At 44.3% G+C, this 19181-nt stretch overlaps 2 protein-coding genes across 2 annotated transcripts in view; both read right to left on the reverse strand.

Annotated features, from left to right (window-relative positions):
• Window positions 1-224: 224 nt before the first annotated feature.
• On the reverse strand, window positions 225-9764 carry CUNH6orf136 (chromosome unknown C6orf136 homolog). The gene is made up of 6 exons (XM_015827091.2): window positions 9618-9764; window positions 7414-7833; window positions 5328-5416; window positions 1720-1917; window positions 693-762; window positions 225-555 (listed from the first exon to the last, which is right to left on the reverse strand). The coding sequence occupies exons 1-6, from the start codon at window positions 9762-9764 to the stop codon at window positions 409-411; spliced, it is 1071 nt and encodes a 356-aa protein (XP_015682577.2). The 3' UTR covers window positions 225-408.
• Window positions 9765-17966: 8202 nt separating this feature from the next.
• The window catches only part of ATAT1 (alpha tubulin acetyltransferase 1), a 31614-nt gene continuing 30399 nt past the window's right edge, over window positions 17967-19181 (reverse strand). Inside the window, exon 10 of the mRNA XM_029286379.1 lies at window positions 17967-17985. Within this exon, the coding sequence (XP_029142212.1) occupies window positions 17982-17985 (4 nt within the window). The 3' untranslated portion in view covers window positions 17967-17981. The remainder of the gene's footprint in view (window positions 17986-19181) is intronic.

The following is a 19181-nucleotide window of genomic DNA, read 5'->3' on the forward strand; positions in this document are numbered from 1 at the left end:
CGAGCCTTGAAAACCCATCTATTCCATGCGGCCGGCCTGGCGTAGTTTTGATTGGGCTTTGCTAGGGGTTTTATATGGGGTATTTTAGAGCAGGCTTTTTATTCAATATTTATTGTGATTTTTATTATTGCCTGTTCACCGCCCTGAGTCCCGTAAGGGAGATAGGGCGGTATATAAATTTAAATAATAAATAAATAGATATTCTTGCAACGTAAACTTTTTTTTATTATGTACAATATTAGATTGCAATCATCTTTACAGCACTTACTAGTGCAATTAACAGCACCAACATGGGGCAACATCCACACTATACAGAAGAAACACAGATATACAATGGGTTGTTCAGTGGCATCCTCCTTACCATACAGGCAGATGAACCAAAAGAGGTATTGACAAGAGGGGCAAGGCTTAACTATCCCCTACAGTCTCTTGATGCCCCTTGCTGTTAACTAGCCACGGCAAAAGGGATGGCCTCTGGTCTGAGAGCTCCAGGCCCAGCAAAGAGGCCACGGCAAGGTTTTTCAGCTTGTTCTGAAGTGGCTGGGAGGGCATGAACTGAAAGGAAAGAAAACACAAAAGTTAGTTTCAACAGACTTGTTTTCTTGCCAAGATCTAAGCAAAGTTTTTTGTGGAGGGGCAGTTGGGAATCACACCAGGATATCCTGCAACACTGTTCACGCTCAGGAACTCACCTTGCTTACTCTGTGACACTTAATTAAACCTTGCGGGTTTAAGAAGAAAGTGGAATAGGCATCGTAAATTCTGGAAGAGGAGTGAAATGAAAATTAGCCAAGCAAGACCACATTCTGGCATCCTCTTAGACAAATACAGCTGTAGAATTATAATATTTTTGAGTAGTTATTTTACTCTGTCCTAAAAGGCTTGATTAAGTTTAACTGCGCTTACATCCCAGGCCAATAAGCATAGCAAATCAGACCATATTAAGGAAGGATTCAGAAGACCAGCCCAGATGCCAAAAGAGAATGGTAAATCAATAGAAAAGAATATTGAACTGTGGATTTCTTCGTGTTCTCTGAGCTTGGTTGTTTTCTTGCAGACCTTTCATTACCCAACTACGTAACATCACCAGTGCTAGTGCTAGTGGAAATATCCGCAAGAAAACAACCAAGCTCAGAGAGCACCAAGGACTCCACAGAGAAATCTCTCAGAAAAGGGTTAGACAGAAGTAAGATAAGGGCATTCTATGCCTGTTTTTCTATTTCAGCCTTAAGGATTAGAGTAGAGTAGAGTAGAGTAGAGTAGAGTAGAGTAGAGTAGAGTAGAGTAGAGTAGAGTAGAGTATAGAGTAGAGTAGAGTAGAATAGAATAGAATAGAATAGAATAGAATAGAATAGAATAGAATAGGAATGGAATGAATTAGAAATAATAGAATAGAATTAGAATAGAATAGAATTAGATTAGAATTGGAACAGAATAGAATAGAATAGAATAATAGAATAGAATAACAGAATAATAACTTTATTGTTACTTTGAAAGTACACTAATCGGCATACATTAAAATGAAATTCTGTTGCATACAGCTCTCAAAGGGTCACCACCTCCAATATACACTACATAAATATGACAAAAATAAATAAATACAATATTATGCATAATGAATCTTGCGAGTTTACCAGACGGATGGCAGAGGGAACAAAGCTATTACAGAATCGGGTAGTCCTGCTAGAAACTATTGCTATCCCCTCAGAGGCGCCTCACCTGTAAAATTCAGGTTTATTCCTGAAGAAACGCATCAGGAAAATGTGGAAAGGCAGTCCTCTAATCCGCCACCGCACTTGGATGCTCCAGTTCTCCGGATGTTGTGTCACCTTCATCACCTCTAGGTGCATATGAATAAAATAGTTCCAGGCCACAAAACGGCACAACACAACCGCCATTTGATATATCGTTAGGCCACTGGTGGTAGAAGTAAGAAGAGAACGGTTCGAATAGGGAATTCCTGTATCGCCTCACTGCAGAAAAGGCTACAGGTGGGCCTCAATGTACGACCACAATTGAGCCCAAAATTTCTGTTGCTAAATGAGACGTTTGTTAAATGAATTTTGCCCCATTTTACGACCTGTCTTGCCACACCTGTTAAATGAATCACTGCAATTGTTAAGGTCATCTTAACATGGGTTGTTAAGTGAATCTGGCTTCCCCATTGACTTGGCTTGTCAGAAGGTCGCAAAAGGTGATCACATGACCCTGGGACACCGCGACCGTCGTAAATATGAGTTAGTTGCCAAGAGTCTGAATTCTGATTACGTGACCATGGGGATGCTGCAACAGTCGTTAAGTGTGAAAACTGTCACTGTTTTCAGTGCCATTGCAACTTGGTCTCGAAACGAACTGTTGTAAGTCGAGGACTACCTGCACTTCCTTATCTATACATAAATGTACCTCGATGCATGTTTAAATAATTCTCTCACCGTGGATTTCCCATACACATTGAATGATGTCTCTTACATCTATTTCTTATCTGCTCCCATGTAAGATAGATGACTATAGTAGAGTTCCCAACCTTTCCGGCTTTGCGGACTTGCTTGGAGGGGGGCGGGAGGGAGAGAGAGAGAAGATGGTTCTGCGCAAGCAGCCGGCAAGCGCTCGTGAGCACAGCTCCATTTGCGTGAGCGGCATCCATGCGCGCCTGCTGCTCACACAAATTGGAGTGCTTGTGCACATACTTGCCCGCTGTTTGCGCAAGTGAGGATGTGTGTGTGTGGGCTCGCCCGTTTCCTTGGCCTGGTTGCAAACACCTCACAGCCCACTAGAGGACTGTGGCCCAGAGGTTGGGGGACTCCTGGACTACAGGTAGTCCTCGACTTACAACTGACAACTTACAAATTTTACAATCCTTTTTTGTAGCGGTCACAAAGCAAACGCTGCAGTCACTTAGTGAATCAATTGTTCACTATGGGCAGTTTTCAGCAAAAACGTAAAACACCCCAGGGGGAGGGACACTGTCAATTTCGAACAGTCGCTAAGCAACCGGTCAAAAGTCAAGGATTATCTGTACAGAACTACCTAAATCAAAATAACCCATTTTGAGAACCTGTCTCTGACTAGAAAAAGATTCCATCTATGTATAGTAAAGGCAGTCCTCATTTACAGACTTCCTTGTTTAGCAACCATTCTCAGTTATGACAGTGATGAAAAAGAAGCTTTGTGACCTATCCTCACATGTATAACTGTCCAGGTCTGTAAAGGAAAGCTGAAGATGCAGTTTCCTGCAAAGGAAAGCACAGTTTGCAGATTCACTTAGCAACCAGTTTGCTTAAGGACCAAGTTGTGGGTCCCAACTGTGGTCACTAAATGAGGACTTCTTGTATTTCCTTCTGAGAAATAAGAGTGGCCTAGGTGCAGCCACAGCCTTTGGAAAGGAAGACTGAATCTTTGCCTTCAACAGGCATCAATGACTACAATAAAATTTATATCTATACTGGTAGTACAGATTACTGTAGATGAGAGCTGTGCTTCATTTCCCCAAAAATGCTTGGAAACACAAACAGCACATCTGTCTGCGACATCTTAAAGCAGCTTCATCTTTTCTCAGGATCATGTGACAATTTCCAATGACCTCAAGAAAAATAACGGCTGTTTTAATAAATAACGGCTGTTTTAATAGGATATTGGCCAGGCGCAAGGATTGTCCTCCTACCTTCCCCCCAAAGCAGTTTTTTTATACTAAACCTGAAATGTTGGATAGTCCACAAATCATTTATGTACTTTTAAACCAGGGGTCCCCAACCCCAGGTCCATGGACCAGCACCAGGCCGAGACATGCCAGAAACTGGGCCGTGCAAACAAGCGAAGCCCCATCTGCAGGATGCCAGCAGCATGCAAAACCATGCCCCTTCCGGTCCATGGAAAAACCTCTCTCCAGGGAACCAGTCCCTGGTACTCAAAAGATTGGGGGGGGGGGCACTGCTCTTAAACTTTAGAAATCAGTTATATTGGGGAAAGAGGAGGCAGCTTTAATGAATCAAATATATGACAACACAAGCCTTGCCACTAATAAAATGGGGATTGCGGCGGCTTTTAAAAGTCCTTAAGCTATTTGTCAGAAAAACTATAAAGTAGCGAGCTCAGTAGGTATTCTAGCAACTGACAAAATGCCACATCAGTACAAAGTGATGGGCCAAGACTTTTTGTTTATGCAGTTGCCTCCTACAATATGCTCTTAAATGAATGAGGGGAAATTAGCAGGTTTTCTTTTAGTGTCAGTGTGCTATTCATGAAATCACTAATTAGATAAGGTAGTTGCTTTATTGGATAGGGCTACCAAGAATTCAATTAGACTCATTCAGAATCTATGAAACCAATTCCAGATGCTTCCTTGATGGGTCTTTTGCCCTTCCTGTCATGCCAATTGCTAATACTCGTATTTTATATAGCCAAGAAATTGTATAATTTATTATTAAAAATTACACACCTTCCTTGCTATATAGGATATGATTACTAATAATTGTCCCCATAAATGGGGAAAGGGCTAGATGGTGTACAAGAACTCCCCCCCCCTTCCAACGATGGGTAATGGGAGTGGGGGAGGAGAATACCGTACACATTTAATAAATAAAATACATATATTGAAAAGAGGGCAAGTTATGACCTTCTCTCATGACTGGTGTGTTTTGCAAAGATTTTTCTTTGTGTTTTACAAATTTTTATTAATTTTCAAATAAACAAATTCTTAATACAAATATGGTGCACATCATTAAAAAAGAAAACCTATTAAATATCATATTTTCAGAGGTGATCGGCAGTCGTCCCCCCCCCCCCGCATCCACCCTCTCTTTCACCCTTCCTACCTACTTCCCTCTTCGTTTCCTCCCCTCCTACCCACACCTCTCTCCTCTTTCTCTTCCAACTACCCTACACATCCCACCTCCTTCTTTTCCTCAACCTTCGGATGCAGTTTGGGGGTACTAGCCGACCACCTTCTCTTCACAAAGAAAAAATTACATTCTTTATAACATATTAATACACCAAATTTTATATAACTCTACCCCCTTCATCCCCTTCCCCCCCCCCCGGACTTCCCAGAACTGAATACAGGGATAAGCACAGATTTTTCTTTGTGGATCAGATACGCTGGCCACAGTTTCCTGTCTTCTAAGATCAAGGTCCAACAATAAATTGAAATTAAATCTGGGAAACTTTTCATGAGGAAAAAAATTTGCCCAGCTCTCCAATGGTTAGATCTCTGACGTAAGTGTAGACTGAATTCCTCTGTATAACCCTAACCATATTATGGAACCTTTCTCATTCATTAAAGGACAGCCCTCAGGTAACTTCCCACCTTCCCTCGCTGATTCAAGACTGACCGTGTTTTCAGATGCAGAATCTCATTGATGAATTCTACGTCCTGGGAATACATTGCATAATCATGAGACTTCGAAAAAAAGGCTGGTAACTGGAGGGATGGGAGAGAGAACAAGAAGAGCAAACCAAAGTGAGGAATTTATAGCTCACAGATTCTCAGCAGTACATTGGCAATATTTTGCTTTGAGAGTTTTCGGCCTATATTCTGTCCAGTAGAGACAAAAACTACTATTTGTTAAATTCTAATGCCTCAATTTCCATGAATAGGAGTGCAGATTTTACAGTCTTATTTTTATTCGTGAATGTGTGTTGTATCAATAATCAGTTAATAAAACATGCTGGAATCCTACATGCTTACCTCAAGTGCATGCATCAGCACCCTAGAACTGCACAAATAATTGTTCACTATTGTGGGAACGGGTGGAATATAAAGGTGCGTAAATCAAGACCCTTTGGGAATTTTTGGGGAAACCAAAATTTCAACCTGCTTGCAGAAAAGACTGAAACTAAACTCTTTTTAAGATAAATCCTGTTGCTGCAAGCTTTCAAATTTAGTGCAATCAATTTCTAGACCTCCCTATTCCATCTATAAAATAATTTAGGTGTTTCAGATACACAAAGCTGCTTTACAACACATTGAACTATTAGTCTATGAAGTCAAATATTCTTTACATTAATAAACACATAAGCACCTGCTTTGTTATCCTTTTACCTGCAGATTACAAAAGTCAAGACTTTTAGCATGGTTTAGCACTGCCTCCTCAAATAATTGTCTTAGTCACTTTCTATAAAATATTACAATGAACAGCACTATAACCTCAAAAACTCAAAGAGGATTACTGCAAATTACAAATATTGAACAAGCAATTACAAAGCAAAAATTGTTAATCTTTCTCCAATAATTAAGAAATGCAGGTGTGCTACAATTAAAAAAAACCCACATTGGTGCACCAAAAGGCTAAACAGGCCACAAGACAAACATTCTGTTGTTCCTTTAAAGATTATTCCAATTTATGATAGTGAGGATTCCTAATACTTGTAGAGCTTCTTTTACCAGTCCAAAGCAAAACATTAAGATATGTAGTTGCCCATAAAGCCATCCAAAAAGATGTTGGGATTTTGGGATCTATTATAACTAACTCACATGTTGTATCTTGAGGTAGCAGAGTAATTGACCAAGCCAGTAAACAATTTGAATACCGCTTATAAAAAGAAAGGATGATTTTACAATTTAAAAAACAACAGCACTGCAGAGAAGGAATTCATCATTAAATACTTACCAACAATTTATTGAACGCATTTACTAGGTACTCTAAATATCATGTCTTATTGTAATGTACCGGTACTTAAAATATGTAGTTTTCCATTCCTGGCTGTTAACATGTAACTTATATAAGAAAGAGTAATTAATAGTATATATCAGTGGTGGCGAACCTATGGCACTCAGAGCCCTCTCTGTGGGCATGCACACCGTCACCCCAGCCCCGCCTCCCCCTGCGGCCCCCTCCTCACCAGCAGCCATCTTGCAGGAGAGTTGCCCCTAGACGTGGCCAGCATGGAGCAGCGCAGCCAAGGACATAGCCGGGCAGCAGGGACAAGACTCCGCCCTGGCGCCCCATAGCATGCAGATGATGCTGCGGGGTGCGGGCAGAGGGCGTGGCTGCCATGGTGCTGCAGGGCTGCCTGGGCGATCTGCTGCAGTGGGCCATGGAGGCGGTGTGTGGCCGTGGCTGGGTGGGGCAGGCAGGGCAGGAGGCGGAGCAGGGGCGGGGGGCGGTTTTTGGGCACTGGGTCTCTAAAAGGTTCGCCATCACTGGTATATATGAACAGATGAGATCAGAAAAGATCTCCTCTTTCTTAGGAGTTGCTTAAATCACAGAACAAACAATGGACCACCGAGCACTCTGCAAACCCCAGCTCTTTTTTTTTTCCTAAACTACACTTGACAAAACTGTGTCTCTCTCTCTCACACACAAGTCTTTTATCCAATGCCAAGTTCACAATCATGCAGTCTCCCAGCCAGCCCTACCATTCTACAACGGAAAAGAAAGCTAGTTCCCCAAGTAGCAAAATAGCAACGTTGAGTACCTCTTCCCGTAATTTCTGCTGCATGACTTCGAGATGCTCCTCCATGTCGCGGTTATTACTGGTAGGAGAAGTGACCGGGGAGGGAGCCCCAGATGTGGCTCGGAAAGGCGCGAGGGATGCGGGTGCTGCCTCAGGCGTCTGGTAAGGTGATGGCAACGGCCAGCCATGAAAGAGACTATACAAAGAGTCTAAAGAAGTACTGTCCAGTCCTTCTCTAGGTCGTACCCTTAAGTTATCCTCTTGCCTCCCGTTCTCCAAAATGATGGCATCTTCCATGCTTTCAGGAGGGGAAGGGACAGTTGGCTGGAAAAGGGGCCTAGTCTCCGGGCTGCTGAATTTCAGTCCATAATTGATTACAGTACAGTTTTCTACAGAAGGTTGAGGCAGAGGCGGATGGCGAGGGGTAGCTTCTGACAGCTTCTTGGAGAATAGGGAGTGAAAAGTCAGTCTTACTGATGTGGAAGAGACAAGCTCAGGAGGTAATTTATCCGAGGAGGCAGCCACATCCTTAAAAAAAAAAAAAGGGAGAGAGATTTCAGAATAATGAACCTAATGATAAAAAAAACGTATTCAGTCCTTGGCGCTCCTGAAAGGCGGAAGCAGCATTTCCCTCAGCGTATTATCTCTGGGCTGTCTGATCTCACCTGATAGATCTGCACCTTGACAAGCCTTTTTCACGGAAAAGGAAGTTTGCTTTTATCCGAGTAATGCCTGCCGAGCACAGAACTCATTCTTTTACAGAACAGAATTTGGGTAATTTAAGAAAAATCTTTGATATTTAAATACATCCCCTGTTTGGTTGTTTGGGGTTTTTTTTTGTTTTTGTTTTATTAAGGACCAACCACAAGATAAGTTACAGGCCATAATTTACTCTATTTTGAGATAAGAAATCTTCTCAGAACTATGGGATGTCAATGCAATAACATTTCTGCATAGTACAGGATAAAATAAAATAAAAATAAGATTGTAAACTTGGCTCATGAAAATGAAAGTCAAATCTAACATAAGACAAGAATCCAGCAGTCCTTTTGCAGGCCAAAAAATAATAATAATAATAAACCTTAGAGCGCGCAAAGCAAGTACAGACTGAGGTTTATAACTCGTATGCTGATTTGACTAGAAACAGGAATGAAACACAATACTAATATTCAAACGCATCTCATACATTCCAATGCAAGACCTTGCCCTATTTTTTTTCTTCTTCTTTTACTACAGTGGTTCTCAACCTGTGGGTCGGGACCCCATTTGGGGTCGATCGACCATTTCACGGGGGTCGCCAAGCAAGGTTGTCCGCCATTTTTTTCCCCCTTTTCCAGCGGGTGCCTTACCTCCCTTGGGCTGGGCCAGCTAGTGGTCGGCCTGCTCCGTCTCTGCCGCTTGCCAGCTACGCCTCGGCCGGCACAGGGGGGCGGAACCACGCATGCGCGGCGCTCCCGGGCAGGGAAAGTCCTCGACTTATGACCGGTTGGGTAGTCCTCGACTTACGACTGGTTTAGTCCTCAACTTACAACCGGTTTAGTCCTCAACTTACGACCGGTTGGGGTCACGGCATTAAAAAGGTTGAGAACCACTGTTTTACTATCTCTGCTCTTTAAATGGCGTGTAAGCGGCCAGACTAAAACGAATTTCATTCAATGCAGCTAATCCTGTATTATGCCGGGATTTAATCACTGCCCCTCGGGTCACATCAACAACCGAGTAGCAACTTTTTGGAAAGGCGGCCAGCCACACCTCCTAAGATTTTCAAGCGGTAGACAAAAACCGCTTTTACCCGCAGGTTACACATCTCTGCAGCGACACCAGAGCCTCGACTGATCCGCCGAGCGAGCTGTCACTGGAGAAGCACCGGAGGAGGCGTGAAGTCACGGGAAAAACCTTAGAAAACCGGCTATAATCCTGCTCCGTTCAACCCGGCAATTCTAACCGGGTCCAACCGAGGTTTTGTCCAGCCCAGCGCCGCCGATCCCCCCGCAAGGGAGATCTGCAAAGGTGACTGATTGATCCGCGATCTCAGCCTAAACGGATCCCAATTGCTTCTGTCTTCTCCGCGATCTGCCGGTCCATTCCCCCACCTACCCACCCCGCTTTCCAACAAGCTTGCTCCTCGCGGGGGCAGGCGCCCCTGCCTTTGCCTCCTCTTTCCCGCGAGGAGCTGGGGATGCCCGGCCACGCCCGTGCCGCCGCCGCCGCCGCCTTTCACTCACCCGCTGCCGCAACCGCGCCGGGTGGCAACAGCGCGCCGACTCGCCCTGGCCCAGGCGGAACGGGCTGCTGCTGCTGCTGCCGCCGTCCCATCGCCAGGAGCAGCGGGCCCCCACGCGCAGGGCCGCCTTCGGGCTCCGCTGGTACATGGCGGGCGCGCGCGCGCGATCGAGCGAGGCGGCCTTCTTCCTCGCCGCGCGCCACCCCTCCCCCGGCCCGCCGCGAGCCCCCCCCGAGCAGCGAACCCCGCCGCCACTGCAACCGGCTTCCAGGCGCGACGCTTGCGCTAACTATTGCGCAGGCGCACGTCTCTAGTCTCCTTGACCGAAGGAGGAAATGGTACGCCAGCCGCGGACCCGGCGTGAACTTGGCGAGATCCAAGCGACGCCTCTTCAGCGCGCCTGCGCGCTGGAGAAGGTCGGCCAGGGCGCCCGTCAGCCGTCCTGCTGCTTTTTTCCCCAGCAAGACTTCCGGTTCTGGGCTCTAAATTGAGGGAGACCTCCGGACGGGGAGGGAGCGCGCTGGGATTACACGTGAAGCTTGCAAGGAAATGTCACCCCGTGTGGAAAGGCACCCAGTGGTGTTCCCCCCCCCCATCGTATTCCATTACATTCCCTCAATTTTCTCCTAGTTCTCCTGGGCTGTGTTAGAACTAAGGAGAAACTTCCTGACAGTGAGAACAATTAACCAGTGGAACAACCTGGCTCCAGAAGCGGTGAATGCTCCAACACTGGAAGTTTTTAAGAGGAAACTGGACAGCCATTTGTCTGAAATGGTATAGGGTTTCCTGCCTGAGCAGGGGGTTGGACTAGATGACCTTCAAGGTCCCTTCCAACTTTACTATTATTATTATTATAACTAATCAAGGAGAGAAGCAACCTAGAACTAAGGAGAAACTTCCTGACAGTGAGAACAACTAACCAGTGGAACAACCTGCCTCCAGAAGCGGTGAATGCTCCAACACTGGAAGTTTTTAAGAAGAGACTGGACAGCCATTTGTCCGAAATGGTATATAGGGTTTCCTGCCTGAGCAGGAGGTTGGACTAGATGACCTCCGAGGTCCCTTCCAACTTTATCATTATTATTATTATTAAATCCTGTTTTCTTTTTCAACCTTGGAATATTTGTGTACTGCAAAAACCTTCAGGTTGCTTCAGTGATGATTGAATCAGTGATGCCCTTCGTGGATGGCATTCAGGAGGATCCGAAGGACCAAGCTGTTTCCCAGTGTGGGAAGTCACACACCCCCCCAGAAAGAAATATTTTTGGAAATATTTAAAAGACAGAATATATTTCCCTAAAGGATTTAAAAGCAGACACCCCCCCCCCAAATCTCTCTGTCCCAAACAGAAACCAAGTCTGTAGAATTGCAGATGTGATAATCTTGTCAGAAAGACTGGAGTCATGAAACGGATTAGGAAGAAAGATCCCTAGAATCAACAATCCCGCACACCAAAAATCTAAGAGGCATCAGCCACAGTCCCAGGGAAGCAGGATATGACCTTTGGGACATAATAGGATTAACCCACCACCATCAGAATACCAGAAAGGCACATTCAGACTCAGGTCAAAGTTCATGCCACAGGAACAACTCCAAACAAAAGGCTCCAGAGGGTATAAAAACCCACTCCCTACATGTGCTCACTCCTCTTTTCTTCCAGAGCCATCTTTCTGTCTGGCTCTCCTCTTCAATAAACTGCAACCTTCTTTCTAAAGCAGTCGCCATGTTGTTTATTCCCGGCTTGGACTGAACCACGATGAATACTTTTCCTTAAACACCAAGCCATTCTACAATATAGGTAATCCTCAACTTACAACCACAATTGAGCTCAACGTTTCTGTTGCTAAATGAGACATTTATTAAATGAATTTTACGACCTTTCTTGCCACACCTGTTAAATGAATCGCTGCAGTTGTTAAGGTAGTAACAGGGTTTTTAAGTGAATCTGGCTTCCCCATTGACTTGGCTTGTCAAAAAGCTGCAAAAAGGGATCACGTGACCTTGGAGCATGGCAATGGTCATAAGCATGAATCAGTTGTCAAGCATCTGAATTGTGATCACATGATCATGGGGAATGGTGCAAAGGTTGTAACTAAAAATGGTTATGTCACTTTTTTCAGTGCTGTAACTTTGAACGGTCACTAAATGAACTGTTGTAAGTCGAGGACTACCTGTAAAATCCTTTTTTTATTTTAATTGATCATTGGATTTGGGCAGTCTGATTTTGTTTTAATTGCTATTCATTTTTAATTTCTACTGTTTTAATTCTGTTTATATTTATAAATGGCTGTGGGGCTATTCTGATTGAGGGTAGGTGTAAATGTAATAAATATTTTGGATGTAGATAGAAAAATTAGAGTGATTGGCTCAAAGGCAGGCAAGATACAGCTTCCTTTTTCCTTACAGTGCTTTGAAATAGCCATAACTCCTGCCCTCCCTCCCTCTCCTGCGCCCAAGGTTCTTAAACTCAGTCTGGTATGAAACAAGCATCTATAATCAGATTCTTACTGCATGGAAAATTTGAAAGGTACACAACCTGTTGGAAAGTCTGAGAATACATTGCAACAATGGATGGGGGAGGGAGGGCTTGCTCATTCCCAAAAAGTGCATTACAGGTAATCCTCGACTTACAACAGTTCATTTGGTGACTGTTCAAGGAGCACAGTGGCTCACATAGTTAGGATGCTGGGTTGACAATTAGCAAGCCCATATTCCAGACCCGAGTGCTGCTGTGTGGAGGGGGTGAGCTCCCGTCATCTGCTCCAGCTCCCGCTGACCTAGCAGTTTGAAAGTGAGCAATCACAAGTAGATAGATAGGTACCACTTCGGTGAGAACATTAACGGGGCCATAAAAGAACCCCTTAACTGGGCGTCACCCAGGCAAAGTGGTGTCACTGGCTAATCCTTTCAACCCAGAAGTGCATTAGATCAATGATGGCGAACCTTTTAGAGACCGAGTGCCCAAAAACCGCCCCGCCATCCACCCCCGGCTACCCATAGGGCCACCCGCTGCCTCCACAGCCCGCTGCAGCAGATCACCCAGGTGGCCCTGCAGTGCCATGACGGCCACGCCCTCCACCCACACCCCACAGCATCATCTGCACACGACGGGGCGCGAGGACAGAGTCTTGTCCCTGCTGCCCGGCTGCCATGTCCTTGGCTGCGCTGCTCTGCATGGGCTGTGCCCGTGGGTGACTCTCCTCCGGGGGGGTCTGCTGGTGGGGCCGTGGGGGGAGGTGGGGCTAGGGTGCGCGTGCCCACAGAGAGGGCTCTGAGTGCCACCTCTGGCACACATGCCATAGGTTCGCCACCACTGCATTAGATGCTTCCAACATGAGTAGAACAGGATGGGAGTGACTATTCAAAGTTACAATGGTGCTGAAAAAGGAGACTTACAACTGGTTCTTGCCCTTATGACCACTGCAGTCACATGATCAAATTATGGCACCTGGCAACTGGCATGCATTTATGATGGTTGCAGTATCCCAGGATCATTTGATTCCATTTGCAACTTTCCTAGCCAGCTTCTGACAAACAAAATCAACAGAAATACCTTTTGCTTAACAACTGTGTGATTCACTTAATGGCCACAGCTAAAAAAGATTATAAAATTGGGCATGACCCACCTAACTGCTTTACTTAGCAATGGAAGTTCTGGTCACCATTGTGATCCTAAGTTAAGGACCACCTGTATAGCTATTCGCCAAAATGTTTCCTGTCATCTACTCTTCACATAGAATTTTTGCTGCAATCTCTGCTAACCTTTGTCCCCTTTCTGAAGACTCAAAAGACTACATTTGGAATGTTGAGACTGTGTTCTCTGACAAAACACAACTCTTTTGGCTGAAGTCATCCATCATTTTACAAAAAAAATCCTAGCTGATAAATTTGCCTCTTCTTTAAAAGAAAGCACAAGTTTCCTTTAAAAAATCAAATTTTTGCTGAGGACAGAGCACGAGAGTGTCATCCTGGAAATTAAGCAGTGAGCCCTTGATTTGGAGCTGCGTAGGATTAACAACAATGGTGATCTTTGTGGTAGACCTCTCTCCATACTTAATTATAATATCCTTTCTGTCCCATAAAAAAAAGAACATTTCCATTAGCTAGACTGCCTTGCCACTGATGGTTAATATACTGCCACAAGATTGCCCGGGCTGCTGTCCGGATGGCGTGGTCAAGATAATTTGCAAACACTATTGCATTATTATTTTTGTCAATGGTTGCAACCGATTAATTTTCCATTGTGACCGATCTGGTGAGAACTCTCTATTTTTGTTACTAGAAAAAAGCCTACTTATTCATTCATTTAGCACCATTTCAGACTGACCGCTTGTCAAAAAAGATTCTGAGCAGTTTAAAAGGTTAAAAGTAATAAAACAAACATTATACTATCAAGGTGACCAAACTGAGATAGTTGTGGTCCCATTAAAGAAATATATAGGGAGATTGCCAAATTTTGTTTATGATTAACTTGAGAAGGATTTGGATTTACTACTGGCAATCTCCGTTAGCTGATTTAGTTCTGCTTAGACCAGGGATGGCGAACCTTTTAGAGACCGTGCCCCAAAACTGGCCCCGCCCCCGCTCCACCCCCTGCCCCGCCCCTGCTCCACCCCCACCCTGTCCCCTACCCCACCTGCCCGCAGGGCCACTCACCGCCTCCAGGGCCCACCACAGATCGCCCAGGCAGCCCAGCAGCACCATGGCCACGCCCTCTGCCCGCGCCCCGCAGCATCAACTGTGCGGGATGGGGCATGAGGGCAGAGTCTTGTCTACGCTGCCTGGGTACCATGTCCTTGGCTGCACTGCTCCGTGTGGGCCACGCTCGGGGGCAACTCTCCTCCAGGGGGGCTGCTGGTGAGGAGGAGGACGTGGGGAGAGGCGAGGCTGGGGCAATGGCACGTGTGCCCACAGAGAGGGCTCCGAGTGCCGTCTCTGGCACCCGTGCCATAGGTTCGCCACCACTGGCCTAGACAGTCTGCAAATTGTATTAATTCTCTGGCCTTCCCCCCCTTTTTTAATTTGGCTGAATTGTAATGTATTCAATATTTTGGTCTTTAAAATAAGTTTAACTATATACAAAAATGTGCAGGTGTATAATGCATTAGTTAGGGACATCTATGTGGGTGGGTGTTGATGACCCTAACGCATCTCTAATATTGCTACAAGATATTCCTAATACATTCACCCATTAATACAAGAGTGTCAAACTGCTGGCCCGCAGGCCAGATGCATCATAGCAAAACCACGTCCACCCCATTGCCGGCAATGGCAAAAAAGTCACGATACGTTGCGACACGCCACGTGTCGTTGCGAGTTTGACACCCCTGCATTAATACATTAAACAACTAAAAGGGCATTATTACGCTTCATAATTTTAGTCCCGCTTCAACTGAATCATCTGCTAAGCATACCATTCATTCTTTACTCATGCTTCATGTCTGCCCTATACTCCCTTATCGCATCAATCAACTTTCAACTCCATGGAGAACAATCCCTAATTCATGTCTGTTTTCTTAATGTGCTTCTTCTAAATCATCAAATATACAATAAACTTTCACATTTCACACATACCTAAATTAAAAAAAAACACTTCCCTTCCCCATAAGCATATTTTGTCCTATCATCTACTATTAAATCTCTCATTAGTTAAAGGGACCTGACAAGGATCAACGAAGAATGAGAAATGCCAGTTTTATTTCAAACAACCTTTTCCAACCACATCGTGTAATTGAGAATTAAAATAAACTGAACTAGAATGAGATCTGAATTTCGACCCCAAAGTGCTAAAATCCATTTTGATAAAAATTGGATATTTTTATTGCACATATCCCTTCCAACATTTTCTTATTTGTCAAGACAAAAGCACAGGACTCTAGCCTGTCCTTTCCTAACATTTAAGTACATTCAGCATGGCACAATATCTCCAAGTGAAGATAACTTAATTCAGTTCTATCACATTTTAAACAATGTTTTAAATCTGCATTCAAGTTTCCAGGTGGGTCAAATTCCCAAGTTTACAGCATATGATGGTCTAATAAATCTGTTTTGCTTTCATTCTCATTTGGAGTCCTCTATTTGGATCACAAATTTTGAAAGAAAGGAAGGGGGGGGAAGGAATTTCAAATACAATTTCAGATACAGTAAAAGCTAATTAAACGAACTTCCAGTTGCAAAGAAGAAATGAGAAGGATTTCAAAATTTAAAAAAACCTAGCATAAGGCAAACAAGACCGTACCTTTAAAATACAGGCAGGTGTGAGGTCTCTTGAGTTACAACTCCTGGACCCTTCATCATTGACTATGTTAACTGGAGCTGCTGTCAGTTGTACTTTAACATCGTCTAGAGCAGGGTTTTCCAATCTTGGCAACTTTTAAGATGTGTGGACTTCAATTCCCAGAACTGGCCAGCCAACATAGCTGCCTTGGAAAGTTGCCAAGTTTGGGAACTGTTGTTCTAGAGCAGGGGTAGGCAACCTTGGCTCTTTTATGACTCGTGGACTTCAACTCCCAGAATTCCTGAGCCAGCCATGCTGAGGGGAAAGGGAGAGGTTTCCAAGCTGAGCCATGCTGGCTCAGGAATTCTGGGAGTTGAAGTCCACGAGTCATAAAAGAGCCAAGATTGCCTACCTCTGTTCTAGAGGACCAGATTCACCACCCCAATACTGTATATGGAGTAAGTAGCGAACAATACTAAATGGCTTCTACTCTGATCTAAAGAAGCAAACCTAAGGAAAGTTATGCTGCTCCCTTAGTCAGATCTAATAACGGAGAAGAGGAAGACTTCAATAACTAATACTTTAGCAACGCTGTTGGCTATGTTGTCCTACTTCTTACAGACAACATTATCTGTTAACAGCCAAGTTTTTGGTCCATTTCCCTTACCAAGGTCTGGTATTGCAATACAGATACTTGTGGTGGATCCACTTGGCTTCATAAGGACTTCCTGCTACTATCCACAGTGGCTTCATCTGCCATGAGCTTGGGGCCAGATTGTACAGCCCCTTATTCTGCTTCAGGGGAATCCTGGGAACAGGATGGTTACTTTTGCCAATGGCATTCTTGTAAGGGACTGTTAAAGCACTGGAGGTCTTTGTCTTTTCCAAAAAGGCTGAATCATCCATCTTGGGAGATGAAGATTCTTCAGGAACCTGGGCTGCCTCTTCCATCTGCCTAATGATCATTGGTTCTGGATCATGGGGATGGCTCAGAGCAGTGCCTTTAAGTCTAAGGGAGAAAAAGAGCAGTTATCTAGATAGATCAGGGAAGATTAAAAAAAACCATGAAGGTAATTATACAGATGTATGATTGTGGATGTACTGTACAAAACTGGCCCACCAGAGCAGGAAGGCAGGACATGTTGCACGTCCCAATTATTAGGGAAGTACTTCTGGTGGGAACAAGAAAAAGGGCCCTCTCTGTGGTGGCCCCCACCCTGTGGAATATCATTCCTCTGGAGATAGAAAGCCTGGCTCCCATCCTGATATTTTTCTGAAAGGCCCCGAAGACCTGGTCAGCAGGCTTGAGGACCCCAAGTTGATATGAAACCAATCAAGTGGCTGGTTTGATTGTATTCGTCAACTGTGTATGTGTGTGTTTGTGTGTATGTGCTGGATTGTGGATTAGTAATGTTGTAAGCTGCCCAGACTCACCATGGGCGAATTGAGTGGGCATATAAATTTAATTAATTAGGTTTATAGCTTTTACAGTGCTTTTCTAACTTGACATCCATGGGCTAAAAAGTGGATTAGTTTTCTTATTCCCATAGTAGAAATTACCAAAGGGGAGAAAAACCCAGAAACTGTCATGCAGAAGATGAACCAGAGTCGCTCCAGAAGATGGGACAAGAAACAATTAGCTCACATGACAAGGGAACAGATGTTAGTAAGACATCTGGAATCATTTCCTAATGGCAAGAGCTGTTCAACCATGGAACTGACTGACTTAGCATGTGGTGAATTTGCCTTCAGTGGAGACGTTTAAGTAAAAGCTGGGTCTTCTTCAGATTTGGATGCTATATTAGTGGATTCTTGAACTGTTTTACAACAGTAGTAACTGATTGGCACAAGTGTGGTTGTAGCTCAGCACATTGAAAGGTGCTGAACTGGGTTGGGGAAGGCTCTGCAATTTTTCAGTTCCGATCCAAGTGTCGCTTCACAGCTAGTCTTTCTAGTTCATTTGCTGTTGTTGCTATAGTTTTGTGCTTATAGTTATCACTGCAGGCTGAACTATCAGGCCCAAGCTTTTGGACCTTTTGTGATTCCCTGGAAATGAAGATAAAAAGAGACTATAAAGCCAGAAAGGGGAAGATTTACTTGCTGTCTGATCTCTGAGTTGCTCTTGGTGAATCAGGGTTATTCTTTATATCACCTAAAAAAGTAGGAAGAATCCAGGATCAAATGTCATGTTACTAATGCATGCTAATACATTGTAGGCTCTTGTGTTAAAGACTGTTCCAGATGAGATTTCAATCATATGCGGGTAGTCCTTGACTTACAACAGTTCATCTAGTGACTGTTCAAAGTCACAGCACTGAAAAAAGTGACTTATGACCCTTTTTCACAGTTATGACTTTTGAAACATCCCCCGTGATCGTGTGATCAAAATTCAGATGCTTGGCAACTGGCTTTTTTTTAGTGCAATTGTAACTTTGAATGGTCGTTAAATGAATTGTAAGTTGGGGACCACCTGTATTATATGACAGAGTTATTAGAGAGCCACGTTTTCCACATAGAGCAGTGAGGGCAAATCTTTTAGAGACTGATGCCCAAACTGCAACCCAAAACCCACTTATGCATTGTCGTGTGCGGGTGGGTGTGGCCCATTGGGTGGGTGTGGCCCATTGGGTGGGCGTGGCCGCCTTGGTAACAGCAGACTGGATGGGGCTAAAAAGTTCAATCAATCAATTCCAACTTTGCGAGATCTTTTTTTTTCCCACGAGAAGTTGAAATTGATTGATTGATTGAACCTTTTTTTTTTTTGCACACAGCGGCGGAGGCCTAAAGTGAAAAGGTTTTATAAAACCCAGCTGAAGGCCTAGGACTGGGGAGACAGTGCGTGTGCCCACAGAGAGGGCTCCGAGTGCCGCCTCTGGCACCCATGCCATAGGTTCGCCACCACTGACATAGAGGTTTCATCTTCCATTCTCAGTCAATGAATCTAAACACAGGGGAAAATGCTACCTTGGCTAGATGGACCCGCAAGATGATTCAGAATAAAGAAAATTATTATTTTTTCACAAACAGGCAAGTCTGGTAAACATCTTCAGAGACTTGAGGGTACTTTGCAAGTATTTGTTTGAAAGTGAATCCTTTGCAGTAGCCATGGGCAGCCTCTGGCCCTTGGCCCTAGTCTTTGGATGAATGCATATTTCAATGAAGTAATTTTGTTTTGGGTGTTTCAAGTTTTGAGGACTGTTGTTTTTCCCATCTGTTGTTTGAATGTGCCTCCCCCAGGCAAAATGCGAACTTCTGTAGGAAGTCAGCCCCACCCCAGAGAAGGAAATATTAAAAGGGCAGAATATTATATTTCCTCAAAGGATCTTAAAGAGGCAGAAAAGCATAGGC

Source organism: Protobothrops mucrosquamatus, unplaced genomic scaffold (assembly GCF_001527695.2).
Source record: "Protobothrops mucrosquamatus isolate PMUCROS unplaced genomic scaffold, P.Mucros_1.0 scaffold3490, whole genome shotgun sequence".
Taxonomy (NCBI): domain Eukaryota; kingdom Metazoa; phylum Chordata; class Lepidosauria; order Squamata; family Viperidae; genus Protobothrops; species Protobothrops mucrosquamatus.